Source organism: Sinocyclocheilus rhinocerous, unplaced genomic scaffold, assembly GCF_001515625.1.
Source record: "Sinocyclocheilus rhinocerous isolate Xijiao unplaced genomic scaffold, SAMN03320098_v1.1 scaffold2725, whole genome shotgun sequence".
Classification (NCBI taxonomy): Eukaryota; Metazoa; Chordata; class Actinopteri; order Cypriniformes; family Cyprinidae; genus Sinocyclocheilus; species Sinocyclocheilus rhinocerous.
Window position 1 is genome coordinate 611,496 of NW_015635048.1, and position 19,264 is coordinate 630,759.

Genomic DNA, 19,264 nt, shown 5'->3' on the forward strand with positions numbered 1-19,264 from the left:
ATGTCGTTTTAACGAGAAAAGATGTCGTTTTAACGAGAAAAGATGTCGTTTTAATGAGAAAAGATGCCGTTAAAACGAGAAAAGATGTCATTAAAAAGACATAACATCTGGTTATTACGACATAATTGAGTGGATAAAATAATATGTGTGCGGCAGCAATGCGTCACCGTAACCAATGATATACAAAAGTGTCCAAAATTTAAGAAACATGCTAAAAAAAACATACTGTGTGTATCATTGTAACAGTCAATGTATGTGAACAGGGGCGTAGTTTGTGTGTGTGTGTGTGTGTGTGTGTGGGGGGGGCCTCCAATATTTATGCCATGGTTAATGGAAACCTCGAATCAGGCTATTAATTAATTATTTGAATCGCGCCTTCAGCAATTTTATAAGCGCTAACTTTACTTACGAACCGAACGGAGCAGTTTGTCAGCACAATATGACTGTAGCGCAGTTCATGAGCGGCGTGCGAATCACCGTATACTCTGCGTGCGTTCACCAGTGCGCTCGAGAAGTGTGATAAGATTTGCTCGAGCCTCTCCTATCGCAAAGCTGATGGTCAAATATGAGATCTATTTAAATTATTTAGAGAAACAGCCACTTTAAAATGCTATGGGAAAAGTCGAACAGTAGCTAAGAAAAGGCAAATAAACTAAAAAGACTAATGGAAAGAGGAGAAAACCAGCACTAACATATATTAAAATCTTTTTAAACTAGGCCTACTCATGACCACCTTTACTAGAATTTATCACGTTTTATTGTAGGCTTATTTATTGTGTAAAACTGTTTCTAACTTGTAGAATTTATATTAGATAATCTGTTAAGGGAATAGATTTTTCCCTATAGATTTTTATTACTACTGTGGCATGTTGTAGCTATTGGTTCTAAATGTGCAGGCGGTTGTTTCTTCATAACAAATGCTATATTGTTTAATTACAATGTTCAATGTTCAAACCAAAATTACATCCTTATATGTGAACATAACACAGGCATCAGCTGTTACAATGTTACACACTGTTCGATTTTTTTGCGTCACTGTATCATATGCATTGCTAAATGTTCACCACTACAGAAACCATAATGACTTGGCATGGCAGTATGATAGATTCTAATTTCATGTAGGAAATTTGCACAGTAGACCCTCTTCTCACTCAATCTATGATGACGCATATCCTTTCACATTGGACACCACTGGAATTTACTGTATTTCCTTTGTGTTGCTTAGATTTGCGCTTCCTAGTGTTTTATCAATGTAACACACTGATATGAAAGTGGAGAAATTCTATATATTGATCCTTCACCTGCAAAGAGTTGGAAACTGCTTTTTCATTCAGTCTTCAATTCAGTAAACTTTCTTTTATTTCTCTTGAACACACTCTATGTATGTCATTTTTTGGGTACATAAATATTTTTCCTCTTATCTATTATCTATTACATAGCGTTATTTTATTTATTTATTTTATATAGAACATAAAATATGATTTTTTAGGGAGAACTATTTTTCTCACAACAGTAGTTTATAGTTACCATTGCCATCAAGCCCCAAAAATGACAGATGGGCACCATAAGGTAACATAAAACTAGCATAAATCATGTGTGAGCTATATTAACATTTTTTCTTTAAGTCATAAAAATGCCTTGTATGGAAAATAGACCAACATTTTTGGGACCAATATCTTCCTCTCCAATGAGCTGTCGCCTCCAGAACTGCTAAATGAATCATTCTTTTGAGCTGGTTGTCAATGAATCGTTTGAATGATTCATTTTCATATTGAACTGATTTGTTCCTGATTCTGACTTAATTGTACAGTCTCTGTAGTTCTTAAGTTAAGATCTCACTGTAAGGGAAGATCACCAGTAAATTTTGACTTCAGAAACATGAAGTGTTACAGACTATGTTTATGGTTCTTTTGGTGTTTATTTATCAGAAGCTTGTTAGCCTGTATAACTAAAATATATTGCCAAAAGTAGATGGACTCCTCCCTTAATGGTTTTGGAAGCTGTACAATGTTTGAAATCTTAATGCTGCAGCAAGCAGTGACATTCTGGAGAATTATGGGCTGCCAACTTTGCCAAAGGGCCCTTTTTGGCCCTTTTCTTTTTGTGCCCAAAGTGTAGAAATGATCTACTCTTTGTCCTCACCAAAATGACAGGAGTAGCCAAACTCGAGCTGGAATTGGCTGTACAGTGTAATACTTCAACATCACTAAGCCATACATTTACCCTACAGTGAGTATATCTGGGTTGAAGACAATTTGCATTTGACCTCCAGGTTTAATGAAGATAAAGGATATTCCAGACTGAATATTGATTTATTGGTTCCAATTGTAAATTGATCTTTTAAAGGAAATTGTAGAGATATTTACCTCTTGCATTCGTATTTAGATACACTAATTCAGTCTCGGCAAATATGGCAATAGTTCAAGGTGAGATATGGAGCAGTGTGGTAGTTAAACCCATGTTTTGAATGCTTGAGGTTAATTGCATTGTATAAATTGCTTTGAAATATACAAAGCCCCTAAGGCTACATGGTGATAAAAGTAAAATGAGATGGGAGAGAAAAAAATATTTTAAAGCTTTTGCATTCTCTCGAAATTTTGCATTCCCCCAACAAACTTTGCATTCACTTGCAAAACGTTTGTGATGGAACTAATATGAAGTGGGATGAATGCAATACAGTATAAATATACAGTAGTAAATATACAGTAGATTCCAATAGATAGCAGAACTCATTCAGCTTGACAGCATCTTTAGAATCAGGCAAAACCAACAGTGAGGATCATTTACTGTCATGCTGTTATCCTGAGAGCAGACTATACTTTTTCCTGACTTTATCTCTCAAACGATCTTTCACTCTCCTGAGGTTCCTGTCCATTACAAGGAGGTCTAGAGAGAGCTATCTCTAAGCATTCCCATTCATCTCGATGGCAGTAGCTCGGCTGGCATATTATTTAAAATAAATGCCTAATTTTCCATTGAGAAAAATGCTTTTTAGAGCAGGTTATTTGCAGCTGCTAACAGCACCATGCTAAGCAGCTCAACTTTGACCTTTTGGTCCACTATGTTTAGATTTTGCACGTTCTCTGGTGGATTCTTACCCCTGAGGACTTGAACTGAACAGCTGACACTTCCCATATTGCAGTGTGGCTAACAGGCTAAAGTTGATAGTGGAGTTGGCCTCGTACACTCTATTCTCATTTGAACCATGACCACTAGAGTTCGACAGTCCAGCTTCCCAAGTGCTTGCTCTCTCTCGCCCCTGAAGATTCAGATGTGCCCGCTCTGTTCAGGGACACGGTTCAGCCAGAGTAGGTCAGCTTACGGATGGTGTCGACTGAATGCTAACTAAGAACAAGGCCAAGATTCATTCCAAGAAATATAATCTCATCCATTTTTCATCAGGCTATACGAATTCGCAGCTCAGACATGCTTCATCGCTAAACATTTCAGTGGTCATTAGAATTTCAATAATGTTTCCCTTCAGGGACGCCACACGATGTGAGTCAACATGCTTATATTGTATCAGGTCAGAGCTGTTCATAATGCATAATATGCTGCAGACCCATTGGAGTTGAGAGATTTTTCAATGCAAAAGAGGTCAGTCTTCATATAAAGACTTAAAAGTAATATAAAGTAAATTTGGCTTGTGGTTTAAAGTTATGGGATATGTAATGAGCAAAAACCAGTCCATCATTGTATGTGTGCCATCACTGCAGTGCTCTCCATATCGTCCTTCCAATCACTGCGTCCTGGAATGCAGTAAAACCCAGAATGGTTTCAGTTAAAATTAGAAAACACTTATTCAAACTTTTGTACTTTCTCATTCAAAACAAATTAAATTGATTGGAAGTTTTTGATGAGCGTGCTCAGCCCTCTACGAACACCTTGGCAATTTAATCGCCATTGGCTAGTACATTTTTTTGTTTACTCGCCAGACTGATAAATATATACATACACATATACACACACACACACACACACACACATACAAACATACATACAGTGGGTACGGAAAGTATTCAGACCCCCTTAAATTTTTCACTCTTTGTTATATTGCAGCCATTTGCTAAAATCATTTAAGTTAATTTTTTTTCCTCATTAATGTACACACAGCACCCCATATTGACAGAAAAACACAGAATTGTTGACATTTTTGCAGATTTATTAAAAAAGAAAAACAGAAATATCACATGGTCCTAAGTATTCAGACCCCTTGCTCAGTATTTAGTAGAAGCACCCTTTTGATCTAATACACCCATGAGTCTTTTTGGGAAAGATGCAACAAGTCTTTCACACCTGGATTTGGGGATCCTCCGCCATTCCTCCTTGCAGATCCTCTCCAGTTCTGCCAGGTTGGATGGTAAACGTTGGTGGACAGCATGCATAATATGCTGCAGACCCATTGGAGTTGAGAGATTTTTCAATGCAAAAGAGGTCAGTCTTCATATAAAGACTTAAAAGTAATATAAAGTAAATTTGGCTTGTGGTTTAAAGTTATGGGATATGTAATGAGCAAAAACCAGTCCATCATTGTATGTGTGCCATCACTGCAGTGCTCTCCATATCGTCCTTCCAATCACTGCGTCCTGGAATGCAGTAAAACCCAGAATGGTTTCAGTTAAAATTAGAAAACACTTATTCAAACTTTTGTACTTTCTCATTCAAAACAAATTAAATTGATTGGAAGTTTTTGATGAGCGTGCTCAGCCCTCTACGAACACCTTGGCAATTTAATCGCCATTGGCTAGTACATTTTTTTGTTTACTCGCCAGACTGATAAATATATACATACACATATACACACACACACACACACACACACATACAAACATACATACAGTGGGTACGGAAAGTATTCAGACCCCCTTAAATGTAATTAGAATTACAGTTTTTTTCAATTGTTTACACACAATTTTGAAAACCGGGTTCTTTTGTTCACAATATAAGCACAATTATCCAAACACCACACTCAATTTGCATAATTCCTAGATTGTTTGCAAAATGACACATTAGACATCATTTAGTCGCCAGAGTGAAGATTTAGTCGCATATGCGAGTGATTTACTCGCAATGTAGTGGGTTGGTGCTTATCTTATAATCACAATTATTTTCTGCCGAGCACTGTGACTTAAGCACAAGGGCAGATTGATGTACAGGAGACGTGAAAAGGGCCGATCAGCAGACAGTAGTGAATGGCTCCCGGTGGGGACATCCATCCCACTCAGAAGGTAGAAGTTCAGATCTTTGACCTTAGCTGTGATGGATGTGTCCCGCTGGACAAGCAGCCATGTGCTGCACTGTGTTGACGTGGATGTCATTCCCACATCGCACTGTCCTTTTATTGTTCTGGAGTTTCTTCAGAAATCTATCTACCGTTATGTTGTTCTGTCTATCTTTCTATCTAACTATTGTTCTATCATTCTTTCTATAATTATATGTGTCTATCTATCTATCTATCTATCTATCGTTATCTCATTCTATCTACCGTTATGTTGTTCTGTCTATCTTTCTATCTAACTATTGTTCTCTCATTATTTCTATAATTATATGTGTCTATCTATCTGTCTATCTATCTATCTATCTATCTATCTATCTATCTATCGTTATGTTGTTCTGTCTATCCTTCTAACTATTGTTCTATCATTCTTTCTAACTATTGTTCTATCATTCTTTCTATAATTATATGTGTCTGTCTGTCTTTCTGTCTGTCTGTCCATACATCGGTGTGTCGTTTTATCTGTCAGTCTCTGTCTGTCTCATCCATCCATCCATCTGTCTGTATCTATCTATTGTTCTCTCATACTGTGTCTGTCTATCTATACAATTCTGTCTGTTCTCTCTGTTTTTCTCTCATAAATCTATTTATCCGTCTGTCCAACAACAAAAAAGTGCTTCCACCATTAAACCCACCAATTCTGAATACCTGACTTCCAGAAAGGTTCCCTTGTGGTAATTTTGACATTGGTGGCACTCATGTGCACTCATCTCATAAATACGATTATTCTGACGTGATTTGAAGGCAGCATATGTTCAGCCCCTCTTTGTGAAATTGTGGCTCTGGGAAGCCTTTACACAGTCAAGCAGGTGTTGTTTCAGTTACTCTCAGAGATTAGGGTTCAACTAGAGAGCGCCGTTCTAGACCATTAGCTTATTGGAGGCCCGTAGCTTTATTGTGCACTGTTTGTAAGGCTGCACTCAACGTTGTCTAATTTCTCGAAACCAAAAAGTAATTTCGAAGGAAACACATTTATAGAACTCGCCCCTTGACATATTGCGTCTGCCGTCAATCCATTGCATTCTCACGGCGTAGCGCTGAAGCATCTCTCATTGATTGTCCAGAGGAAGACCTTTATATTAAGGAACACAGGGGAGAGATATGCTTCCATCCTGACAACAGAGGATGAAATTACATTCGTGTCTCCAAAGACTCTTTCAGTTCGGAAGAACAAAGACCATTCATAATGATAGTCGGCGAGCATGGCAGTGCAATGATCGACTCCAGTGTTGAGGGTTTTGATGTAGTACAAGTCAAAAAGCTTGAAAGTACATGTCTCCCTCTCTCTTTCTGTATGGTTGTTTCTTTTTCACTCTGCAATGGAACTTTTCATCAAGTAGCTTTGGATTTGGTGATGAGATTTGATATCTGGATGACAACAAGTTATATTTTTGTTGTTATTGGCTTTTCAAAATAGCCTCTGTGTTTTGCAAAGCCATGTCCTGATACCCGAAATCTGTCAAGATTGTATCAGATGCCGAAGACTAGCTTGTGCTGAGCTGATGTTCATTCGGATCTGATGTCAATTGTTTATTTTTGGAAATGCACTTATTTGCATTCACGCAGTATATCTGTCGATGACGTCAAATGACTTTTTTCTTTTTTTTTTGTATCACCAGTTCTGAGTACTGGGAAATAAACATGCCACAGAACTGAAAACAGAAAAATTACAATTATGTTTTTGTGCAACCAAGTTTGTGTGTGTGTGTGTGTGTTTTCCTTGATTATTAGCAGACCCATATGAATCTGTACCTGCATAATTTTCACAAAATCAAAACACTTAAATTCCACACATGTATCTATCTATCTATCTATCTATCTATCTATCGTTATGTTGTTCTGTCTATCCTTCTAACTATTGTTCTATCATTCTTTCTAACTATTGTTCTATCATTCTTTCTATCTAACTATTGTTCTATCATTCTTTCTATAATTATATGTATCTATCTATCTATCTATCTACCGTTATGTTGTTCTGTCTATCTTTCTAACTATTGTTCTATCATTCTTTCTATAATTATATGTGTCTATCTATCTATCTATCTATCTATCTACCGTTATGTTGTTCTGTCTATCTTTCTATCTAACTATTGTTCTATAATTTTTTCTATAATTATATGTGTCTATCTATCTATCCATCCATCCGTCCGTCCGTCTGTCTGTCTATATGTCTGTCTGTCTGTCTATCTGTCCATCTATGTCTGTCTGTCTGTCTGAATTGGAGAATAAACAATATATTTGCTTGAATAGTCTAGAACAGTGATCTCTCGTCTCTCATAATTGGATGCAATGATTTAGGAATCAGTCAATTTCTTTGTTAAATTGTCTGCTTTGCTGTCAAGCTTTTGACATTTGGGTGCTATTTTCTTACATTTTTGCTGTTGAATGGAACACACACAAATGTAAACAAGTTTCACAAATGCCGCAAGCGGTCTGTCACTATGCACACATCACTGATGACAGTATTTGCATATCCTAATGTTTTGCTTTACAATTATTATAAAGTGAATATGAATTGTGAAACATTTTGTAAAATAATCTGATTACACAACCACTTAAATGTAATTTAAATAGGCTAAACTGTACGTTTTTCAGCCCAAGGAAGCTAAATATTGCGGCATAACTAAACTAGACCACTCACGTTATGAATTATTGGGCCGCAGACAGATTTACTGATATTAAAGGTTATATTATAATATATTATAAAGTGTTCTGGTTTGTCACGTCACAACGCTTACTTAATTAATTAATTCTCAAAAGATGTCCAAATTGTTATGGGGAGATGAATTTGAGAATACCTAACATATACTGTTCGATTATCTTCTGTTTTCCATAATCTTCCATTACCATAATCTATTGACTTCCATAATCTTGAGATATACATAGTTATTATGTTTAGGTTTAAAATAGATTTATTGCTGCACTATATATAGAGCCATAAATTCCATAAAAATATCTTAAAATAATATTCCATACTACCTACTGTGCAACATTCACAACCCATACAAGATGAAGGGATTATTCATCTTCATACACTACAGATGAATTATCCATAATCACTTATTCAGACAGGCTACAGTCATACCAGTAGGTACACGCGTGTAATTTTCAAAAGTATTTAAATGATTCAAGAGCAGGCATACATGTGTAATTACTTTTTACATCTATATGGCATCCGGCATAAAAATAATGAATAATAGGCACTTTCCTTATGCAGCAAAATCCTTTGATTAACATTAAACCTGGCCATGTGGTCAGAACAAATTTTAAAAGGAACACTACTGGATATGAAATGTAAAGTGTTTTAAATTTTAAGTGTTTCTTGTTTGCAGTCTATAACCTTTTCCGAAAAAGGAAAATTGTCATTCATTTTTGTTAAAATCAAACAGTTGCAGTGCATGCTGTCTGAGCTATGTACAGTAATTACAGTATCATGTTAGCTTCTCTAGGATGTTTCTTTAAAGAAAACCATCCGCGTCATTAAAAACTATTCCACCCAGTGGGTGTCATGTAACATGTATGATCATCAGTGAGATGATTCAATCAGCAATGAGTTGTTAACTTCTGTAATCACATCTTAAGTCATTTTTACAAAGCCGTCAGATCAGAGTAGTCTCAGATACTTCATGGAAGCTATTATGAACTTAGGCTTTGTGCATGTGTTTATGTAATAATGGTTTTTTGCATTTTATACAGCAGAAGGGAGAAATTGCAAATATAGTGTTTAGTTTAGATATTGAGGTAGATTCTGCGTCTGTTTGTACTGATTAAAGCAAAAACTAAAATAAAAAAAATAAAAATAAAAAAAGTATTTAAATGAAAATATTACTTAGTCCCCAGGCATTCAGGCAATCTTTAGAGAACAATTCAGAGGTTGATAATCTTTGTGTCACAAATATAAAAAAACAACATACCGAAAAATTACGATAAACCTTAGTGGACAACCAACATTTTTTAAATGTTCACGTTCTGGATTTGTGGCTCTTCAGAGATCTGTTTCCTTCCTGTGTGCTTGCTTGTTGCTGAGTATTGATTTCTTCTGTGATTACTCTCATTGGCTCCTCTCCAAGCTTTCAGAGGTGTGTTATCTTATCTAAGGCATTCGTAAGACCGACCCCCAGAGTCTCACTTTTACACCCTTGATTTTGCTGTGAAATCTGGTACCATACTTTTAAAGAACACTTCTTTTTTCCTTCATATAATCACCCTTATATGAATCCAGCATGACTTACGTTTTGTGTGGAACACAAGAAGATATTATACAGAATGGTCACACTTCTCTTTTTCTTTCTCATTTCTCATTTAATTTTTCTCATTTCTACACTGAAGGTAGAAATGGGGGAACTAAACTCCAAAAATGACAAAATATTAATTTAATGATGACAAAAATTTGGTTTGTTACTCAAACAAAGCAGAGACTTAAAATAATGGGAATGATTATTTCAGAAACATGGAATATAGTGCACAAGTTGTATGGACCAGTGTCATTTTAGTATCATCAGTGTATTATTTTTTATTAGTATTTAATATATTTTTTTTCTATTTTCCATTTTTCTTTTAATTTTAGTTTAAGTATTAGTAATTTTATAGTAATAAATTTAAGTATTTAAGTTTTCTATATAGTTTTTTATAGGTTCATATAGTTCCAAATTCGTATTTTGTTGAGTAAATTATCACAATTTTAACTTCTGGGAGAACTATGCCTTTAAGAAAGTCATAATTGTTTTCTAACTTCAGAGACTACAGAATCTCTATGCTGTGGTAGAGTTCTCACCTCTGCTGAAGCTGAGAGAAATTTAGGTCACCTCTAGGTTAAAAGAAACTAAGAAAATTAAAGCTTATTACCCTTTTTTTGTGGTCTAGGGTGCTATTTGGAAAACCATTTGTTCCAAGTTCATCAGTGGTAATAACTCCGTCTCTGCCTGAGTCATGGTTTTCCTTTGCTTAGTATAAAAGGGGCCCCACAGCCATGAATCTTTAATGGCGACACCAGATATTTGGTCTTTCCTTTGAAACCCTGCTCACCATCATAAGCCCAGTTGCTAAGAGAGCCCGACTTGCCTCGGTTTAATGTGTCAGCACTTCTGATGTTACGTAAAGCCACACAAATTATATCAATCTCTAATTCATGAGCGGCAGGCCAGAGACAGGCCTTGGAGACGCAAGCACAGATGCAAACGGCCGTCGTCATAACATAGAAAACCAATCCTGAGAACTTTTACTGTAGACTTGACCTTAATTTGCACTTCAGACTATTAACCTTTGCGGAACGGGACAATTAATTACCCTCGCTTTGTATAGCGCCCTCAAAGAAAGCCCATTTTGTTCATAATGATCCAATGATTCATTCACTGATCTGTGTTGCAGAATTCATGGTGTCGATTTTGTGTGATTTATATTCTGCTGTCGTCTTCTCATAACTTGCCATTAATTTTTGGATAAAGGTGCGCAGGGAGGAGAAAAGCCAGCGGGTTGAGACCGGATTCCTCCTGCTAACAACAGCAACCACTGGCAGTCGTAGATCTCGTCTTGCCTACTGTGAAGGAGCATGTTAATCAAATCAGTCACTCAAGGACTGCAGCATAGCACTGTCTCATTGCTTGCCACTGTAAATCAAGAGAGCGGATAGTAGGTTCCTGCAACGCTGGGGTAAAATACAGCACACAGGATATAAGCAAAATGCAGGTCAACATTGAAGCTAAAAGCAAAATTAGTTCGATTACGTTTAACATTGGGTGCAAAGGGAAACTCAGACGATTAGAAGTTTTGAATATGGTAGATACCTTCTAAAAATCTGGTTGCTTTCTCTGTTAAAACCTCCTGGGGTCGACGGTGGCGCCGGCGCCACCACGTGCATGTTTTACTGATAAGAGCAAAAAGAACTTTAAATGCTCGTTCATTTTTGTTTGTACACATAAGAGTAATACACCATTCGAATCTGTAAAGGGTCTACTTTTATTTGTGTACACTCACAATATCAACAAAACATTGTGCTTTTGCAAAATAAAGAAAATATACAGGGTGTGCTTTTAGCCGTCTCATTCTCCGCGCATATCTGTTTGAAACGCGTCACTAAAATGAACTGAAACTCAGCGAATATTTGACACACACACATGAGAGACATATCTATAGAAAGCTTAACATGTCTACTTTTAAACGAACTAAGTCATGACGAAAACAAATATTATGTGACAAAGTAATCAGCGATGTCACCAGGGCCCCAAAACACCCTCGACCCCAGAGGGTTAAAAAGCAGTCAGTTTTTTCTTGTTTTATATAATTTTTTTTGTAGTTTCTTTTGACAGTGAAATGTCAAAGTATGGTTTTTCATGTAGTATCAAGATGCAACATGTCTGTAGAACATTTGCTAATGGCAAGGCCATGGCTCTGTGTCAATCATGTCTTTGTTGTTCTGCTGATGTAGAAATTGCATCAGACTCAAACTGTTTTGCGATCTACTTACATTGGTTTTAACAAATGGGACTTGTTTACAATCATTATCCGTGTCGGTCCTGAAACAAAATTACCTTAACCAATTGGGGGTTGGGGTGTGAAGAATTCTCATCAATCTGTCAGTTGATTTTTGAGTTAATGGTTAAGGTTGGGGGTTGGGATAGGAGTATATTTTTTATCCAGCTGATTTTCATCAGGGTTTGAAGAACGTTGTTATTGTCCCTGTGCTTGTAGACTGAAATGGTTAAGGGTACACTGCAAAAAATGACCGTGAATTTAACGGTAAAAGACTGTAAAAATGCTACAGTAAATACTTGTTAAATGATTAACGGCAAATTCCCCTACTATATACGGTGAAAAACTGTATTGGACATTACATGTAATTTTACGGTAGTATACCGTTTTTGGAAGTGAAAAAGACCGTATAATTTACAGTGAATAACCGTAAACTGACATTCCCGTTGTATGTTACACCTAATTTTGTTAAATGATTGTTTATTGCATTATTTCAGTTTCATGTGTGTTACCGTGATGGTGTTTAGTGTTTGTGTGAATGACACTGTGCACGTGTATTACAAAGGTACAAAACAGATTTCAGTACTTCAATAGGTTGGTATATTAACATTATATCAGTTAATGAAATTACAGTATTTAACTGTAAATTTAAGTTAAATCCGTATAACCTAAAACGTTGCTACCGTATTTTTTACGGTAAAATTCCGGTAACCACAGCTGCCATTTTTTTACTGTAAATTTTACAGATTTTTTTTTACAGTGTATGGTTGGGGTTCTTGTCAACCAGAGTTTAGGGCTGGGGTTGGGATTCCAAAATTATCATAATATCCATCAAATTTGTAGACTTTTTAGGTTTAGTGACGACATGTATGATTTAAGGATATTTTTAATTGACAGGAGTGCTCTACCAGGACAAAAAGAGATACAGATCTAGGTACATTTTGTCCTAATTGGCAAAATCACTTTGATTTCCAGCTATTGTACTTTGTAACTATGATTTTGCCAAGTAGGACATTCATGGATCAACATTTTAGTTGGTATTGTAATTAAATAATGTAGAACCAGTGGAGATCGGGATTGAAATGTTTGAAAAAAAGTCTTGATTAATTGATATTATGCACCGTAATCATAATTTGTGTGAAGTGGAAAACAAGTTGTTGGTGTTTTACTGTCACTAGTGTTAATTTCAACTGGAAACTGCAGTGAATTATATGCATTGGCAAGTTTTTGCAAAAATGTAGGTAGAGGTATGTTTTTCCAAAGAGCCTATGTTGATTTTAGGGGTTGTTATTTTTTAGGAGTGAGTTTAGGTTTGTATATGTTTGACAGGAATGTTATCCAAAACCACTTGTGGTCTGCTTGCTTTGATTTTGCCTGAAGCAATGTCCTCATTGGTGTTCATTTTCAACATCATTTCTTTCAACCAGTCAGTTTTCAGTGTTAAGTTAGGGTTTTTTATTACCTCATAATTTCCATTTGATTTTAATGGTAGTTAATGGTTAAAGGTAGACTTAAAACTATATTTGTTTGACAGGAATGTTCTTCCAGCAACATTTCCTACTTTTGCAAATTCACGGTCATCTTGAGAACCACCAGAAAATAAATGTACTCGAGTGAACACCACTTGCTAGTAACACTGCTTGTCTTCTGAATTTTTCCATGTATATGTCTATTTCTGTTTGGTTATTTCCTCTGTCTTATCTCACAAGCATCGGAGGAAAATTTGATTTTGTGCTTCTATTTTCTTCTGTCTCTCCCCACCTCTCTGTCACTCCATCGTTCTCCTGCTCTCTGCCGATGACACTATCTATGACTCCAGACTGGCAGTATGAGGGTAAGACGATGTATATTATCTTTCTGTTTCTCTTTTGTTCTCTCATCGGGCATGAGAGCACAACTCTATTAACCCTTCGCAACCCCAGTGGTAACAGCTCTCTCTGTACACATAAAGAAGTCATTTTGTAAATCTATCTTTGACTTGTGGCCCCTCGGTGCCAGCAGTGGATAGGTTACAGTACTCGTAGATCCTTTTTTTATGTGCAGGTTGTGTGACTTAATGTGAGCTGAAATTGAAATGTCTTGTTTAGTATGAGTTACGTTGCAGTCTAGACTTGATGAAATTCTCATGTCTCTTTTTTTTCTGTTCCTTTTTTCCTTACATTCTGTGTCCTTGCTTTTCAGAGTGCAAGCTCTCCAGAACAGGCCCGCCTGCAACCATTGTAGCCATAGATGAGGAGAGTCCAAATGGTAGGTCTATATTGTTGGTTTCTTTTTTTATCCACATTTCATTAAACTAAAATGAGGGAGAGTCTTTTGAAAGAATATGGTCAGAATTCAGAACAGCACTTGAGTTTAATCATTAAATTCAAGTCTGCTTTGTTTTGGTTTAGCTTAGATTAACTTTAAAAATATGAGGTGGACAGTTTGCTAAAAATGAATTGTGCTTGCTTAGTGCAACATTTACTGGCACAGTTTTTGCTATTTTGGTGCTGATTCACTAAAGGAATTACGGTAAAAAAGTAACGGCACAAATGTGTCCATAAAATGCATGCTGAATGCAATTTGCGTTTTGCAGTTACCAATTTTGCAGGTATGTTGCTAGTTGCTTAGAGTGCTTAGTTGTGAGGATTCTTGTTCACAAGCTCACAATTTGATTTGATTCTGATTTTGTTTGATTCAATTAAGATTCATTTGAGTATATAGAGTTCAAGTTTTGTTAAGAACAAGCTGAACTGAACTGATCTGAATAATGACATGATTGTCGACTGAATTTAATTAGTTCATAATTAATGAATTTTGCGACATGGCCATTGTTGCAACTAAAATGTATCAACAGTGAATTGACTCAAGCTGATTAATGATTCTATTGTCTTTTGCTTATTGCTCATTTGAAGTTCTTTCAAAATGAATGAACTTTACACAGTTACTGAACTGAACTGAACCAACATTAAACTGACTGATGCTGAATAATGACATTATTGTCTTGCTACAGCTGCTTTATAGTAGAATTTTGGATTTGCCTCATTTTTTAATTTTGCATTATCGATTTTTGATCCTGTTCAATATTGTGAAGCTGTTTTGAAAATCTCTATTGTATAAAAAAATGCAAAAAATGAAGGCGACTTGACTTGTATTATATTTCATCACTGGTAGAAACTTGATATTGATTCAGTAACTGCTCTGATAGATTAAGTGAGTTCAGTGAAGCCTTCAGCAGACTGAAATGTAACTCCTGAGTTTGAGTCTTGATTGGTCTGATTGGTCTTGAGATAAAGGACTTGCTCAAGAGGGTCAATTGTGTATGTAAGCTGTTCCTACATAGATAAGATCCCTACAGTTGCAAAGACTAAAGTCTCAAACCCAAAGAGATATTCTTTATAAAAGTTAAGACTCGTCCACACCCTCCTAAAACACCTCGTTTAAACATGTCTATGTCACTCAATAATGTACAGTATGTGGAAAAGAATGTGTTTTATGAACCGTACACCGCATAAACACATTGCATTACACCAAATACACAAAATAATGTTCTTTTTAGCAACGTCATATGACCCCTTTAAATATTTTTTGATTCACAAAAAGAACTGGTTCATATGGGTCATTTGTTAGAGAATCAGACTACACTGGTTGTGCTGTAAGTTTTTGATCCTCTAAAAAGAACTGGTTCATAAGAGTCATTTGTTTGAGATTCAGGTTGCATTGACCATGCAAGGATAAAAAGATACGTTTTCTTGCCATCATTTTATGGTAATGATCTTAATTTACATTTAAAAGAGGTGTGTTTGTGCTCAATGACAAATGACTTACTGTACCATGAATATGTAAATTGCTGTCTCAGAGCAGTCATTACGTGGTTAAACTGGACTGTGGGTAGTTAGTTAATAAGAGGCAGATTGAAATACAGCGTACAAAAGTGCCGCAGCTCTCCTGTGTGATTTCCTTCATTGTGTGCTAATTGACAGTGATGGATGTGAACAGATTTGCTCAAATCAATTGGAGAACATTTTTGGACAAAACGATGTGTATGTTGCACTGATGAAAGCAATTTTTGTTCTTCACACTTACCTTAGACCTCCCATGGTGCACCTCACCAGGGTGCAGATGCACAGATGGTGTACAGTACGCTGCTACTTTGATGGGCCTTTTCAAGTACTGTCTTTTCATCCTCTCTTCATCTGCTTTCTGCATCTGTGTGCTCAAATACCGTGGTGCTATAAGAAGGCTTTAGGATAAAGTTGACAGCTGCATTTGCCTTTGAACATAATTGGAACATCTTACAGGTGTGAAAGAGGGTCAACACTTCTGCAAATGTAATTTTAATTAAGCAGGAAGCACAATTTTTGCTAATAAATTTCTAATAAATTTCACAAACAATTGTAAAGAAACAGCCATTAACACATTAAATTAAACATTAAATTTTGAAGTAGAAAAACTGAAATAGTATTTTCTTGTAAAAAGTATTCCAAAAATCTGGATAAAAAAGAGCATTTTGATTTTATGATTTAACATGTAATGATACCATACTTTAGCATATTTAAAAGTTATATTTTGGTATTCAAAGTGGTACTAGCCTTTTGAGCTCTTTAAGTTTCTATGTTTGTAGTGCAGAAAGTGTTATAAATTTGACAGTTTCTGTCTGTATTTTTCAGTGTTTGGAGATTATCTCAGCGTACAATTTGATTTTAGTATGAGCACATCTCTTCTCTCTATTTGTCTTCAATACCACATCACTGCAGAAATGGATGAAATAGTTGAGCGTTTGTCTAGAAATTTGAGAAGTGTTTGCTTGGTCAAATTAAGGAAAATCACTTCTCTTTGGCTTATTTCAGTGCTTCTATAAATTGGCAGGATTTGTAGTAATCTCTTCTTTTGCAATTTACCTTGAAATTTCTCTACTACAGCTGTGAATCTCTATGCAATTATTAGACTAAAGAGTAATCATATTCATCCAAGAGTATTATCCTCCTTAATGTATGCAATGAGATGCTGCCTTTACCTCAAATTACAGATAATGTGCTGTTTTTCTCCATTTTCACTCATTTTATCCTCCCGTCTCTGAGATCCACACATTATTTTTAAAACCCCTTGAAAGCTATGCCACATAAAGGATCATCATTTTGGCTAAAAAATGTGTCAACTTTGGAAAGTTCAAACTGTAATCAAAGTTGTCACAGGGAAATAGTGATAATGTTTGCTCTAAGGAGACATATCTTTCTCTCGCTTTCCTTCTTTCTGCCTTTTGTACACTTAGTCGCACTTTACAATACATGTATAATACATTATAATTACATTGATAAGTACTGAGTAAAAATATTAAACAGCATTTACTCAGGATGGTCAAGATGGCAAATTAGTCATTTAATAACTGACAAAATGATTGCTGACGTTGACTAGTTTTGGAGTTTTTAAACTGATGGCTGTAATGGTGGTACATTAAAGGGAATAAATTAAAAAAGGAAGCAACTTAAGCATGCTTTTGATTTCTGTCTGTCGAAGGGCTGCATGTTCTCAGTTTTTTTTTTATTCTTGGTTAATGTCAATTTTTTTAGTTGTTGGCCATTGGGTTGGATCTCCATGAGTCTATCATTTTAAAAATAGGTACATTTTTAAACATGCACTTTGCGAGTATAGCCTGCATTCTGTTCCATTTCGTTGTACTTTGTCCAGAATACAAGAGCTATGCAGGGTCTGAGACCAAATAGCTGTTCAGACGACTTAAATATATAAAAACATGATAAAAAAGCAGTTTTTACAAGCATCATGAATTATTAATTCTCTAATTTCATGGGGAGTCACGCCATTTTACAACCTGAACTAACCTTTTATTTATTTATTGCATGTTGGTGAATTTGATTTAGCAGTCAAAAGTTGTTGTTTTTTTCTTTTAAATCAAGTTTCTTCAAAGGGCCTCAAAGGAAAATATCTTATCATAGAAGAGGTGTATTCAAGTCATTGTGTGTATGAATTGCATTTTTAATGTATATTTAAAAAAAGTAATTTGGAAAAAAAAATTTACAAATTCAATATCACTAGTGTGGGTGTTAGTCAGTTTGACTTTTAAATACTGATTTTAGATGTATTACACCTAAGAATGAGTCATTTTAGCCTGTGAGATTTCAAGCACTATAATAATCATCTCTCAGGTTGTTGCTTTGATGGTATTCATTTATGAATGACATATCTGTGAATTGTGTATAAAACTACTCATATACTACCAGTTTCGATCAAAATATGCAAAATCTGCTATGCCCCTGTAACTGCTGAGTAATGCATTTAAATGGAATAAGTGACTTTTCCAGTGGTAGGAAACAAATCAACCTGCAACCTCAAGGATGGTTTCATTTAGCACTTGATTCAGCAATTTCTTCAAATGGCTGGAGTTATGATACTGAAAAGACTTTAAATGCTGAAAAAAAGAAACAATTACACGAGGAGCCTCTCAGCATTGTTTACTCCTGTAAGGCACTGAAGACCATTACACAATGATCATTATTACATTAGCACCTCATTACCGTTCTTGTGCTCCTCTTTGTACAGTGAATGTTATGTATCGGGGGTGAGGACCCTGATGTTGATCGAGCGGACATTGGAGGTTACCGCATGGGTTGCAGGATAGATTAACTGTCAGACCTCGATAAAGTTGGTGGCTCAATGGGTGACCAAGCCAAACCCGGTTTAGCACTGAAAGTTCCCTTTGAGTGTCCACAACAGTGGAGAAGACAAAGGTGGAAAGTTTGGATTGGTAGGTAATTATGGCTACATTTAAGTGAAGACTATTGACCTAGGCTAGATAGTCTAAAATAGTTTGGGATGTTGGTGTTAGGGTATAAGTGGGTTTGTTGGAGGCTTTAGGGGACTCTTGAGAGCAAGCTGACCTGTTGTTTGACTGCAAGGATAAAGGGTGGAAGGGCATCCATTTATATCCTGACTTTCGACATGCCTTGCATCAACTCATCATCTTCATCTGACTGTGCTCTCCTCTGGCTCTTGTTAAACGTCCCTTATGCTCTCTGTTCATCCTCTCTGCGTCCAATTAGAGCCACAAAACTGACCGAAGTGACCCCTGCTTGATGATTAGATTTGCTCGTACTTGAGCCAACTCTGTCAATTAGTAGGCTACATTTGATCTGAGTTATTAGTTTTGTCCTCGTCTTTGAGTTAGGACTAGGGATGTGCGCGACGACTAATTTGACTGACGTTTAAACAGGACCAGAATCCATTTCCTTCTTTGAGGCTGAGACCTACTGAGCTGACCATGTTTGTCTCAACCATCAACTGTTCAGGAGGTCTTCCAACCCAGGCTCAGTGTAAACAAGTGCTTGTGGCAACACTTCTGCAACACTGATATTTAGGCATGGGCCGATTACCGGTTTCAAGGTATACCGCGATTCCAGAAGCGCCTCCTGCTGTCAGAGAGTTAATCTGCGTCTCATTCAGAGCATCTACTTTTTGCTTCTTTCAGGCTTGTAGTATAATTTCACAAAGCTAGTCAGAACATTCTGTTTTTGCTTCAAATTGGGT

The 19,264-nt window shown here is 36.1% G+C and overlaps 1 protein-coding gene across 1 annotated transcript in view; it reads left to right on the forward strand.

Annotated features, from left to right (window-relative positions):
- The window catches only part of LOC107746463 (protocadherin-15-like), an 81,333-nt gene that overhangs the window by 14,416 nt on the left and 47,653 nt on the right, over positions 1–19,264 (forward strand). The window contains exons 3-4 of the mRNA XM_016560685.1: positions 13,563–13,577; positions 13,925–13,990. Of these exons, the coding sequence (XP_016416171.1) occupies positions 13,563–13,577; positions 13,925–13,990 (81 nt within the window). The remainder of the gene's footprint in view (positions 1–13,562; positions 13,578–13,924; positions 13,991–19,264) is intronic.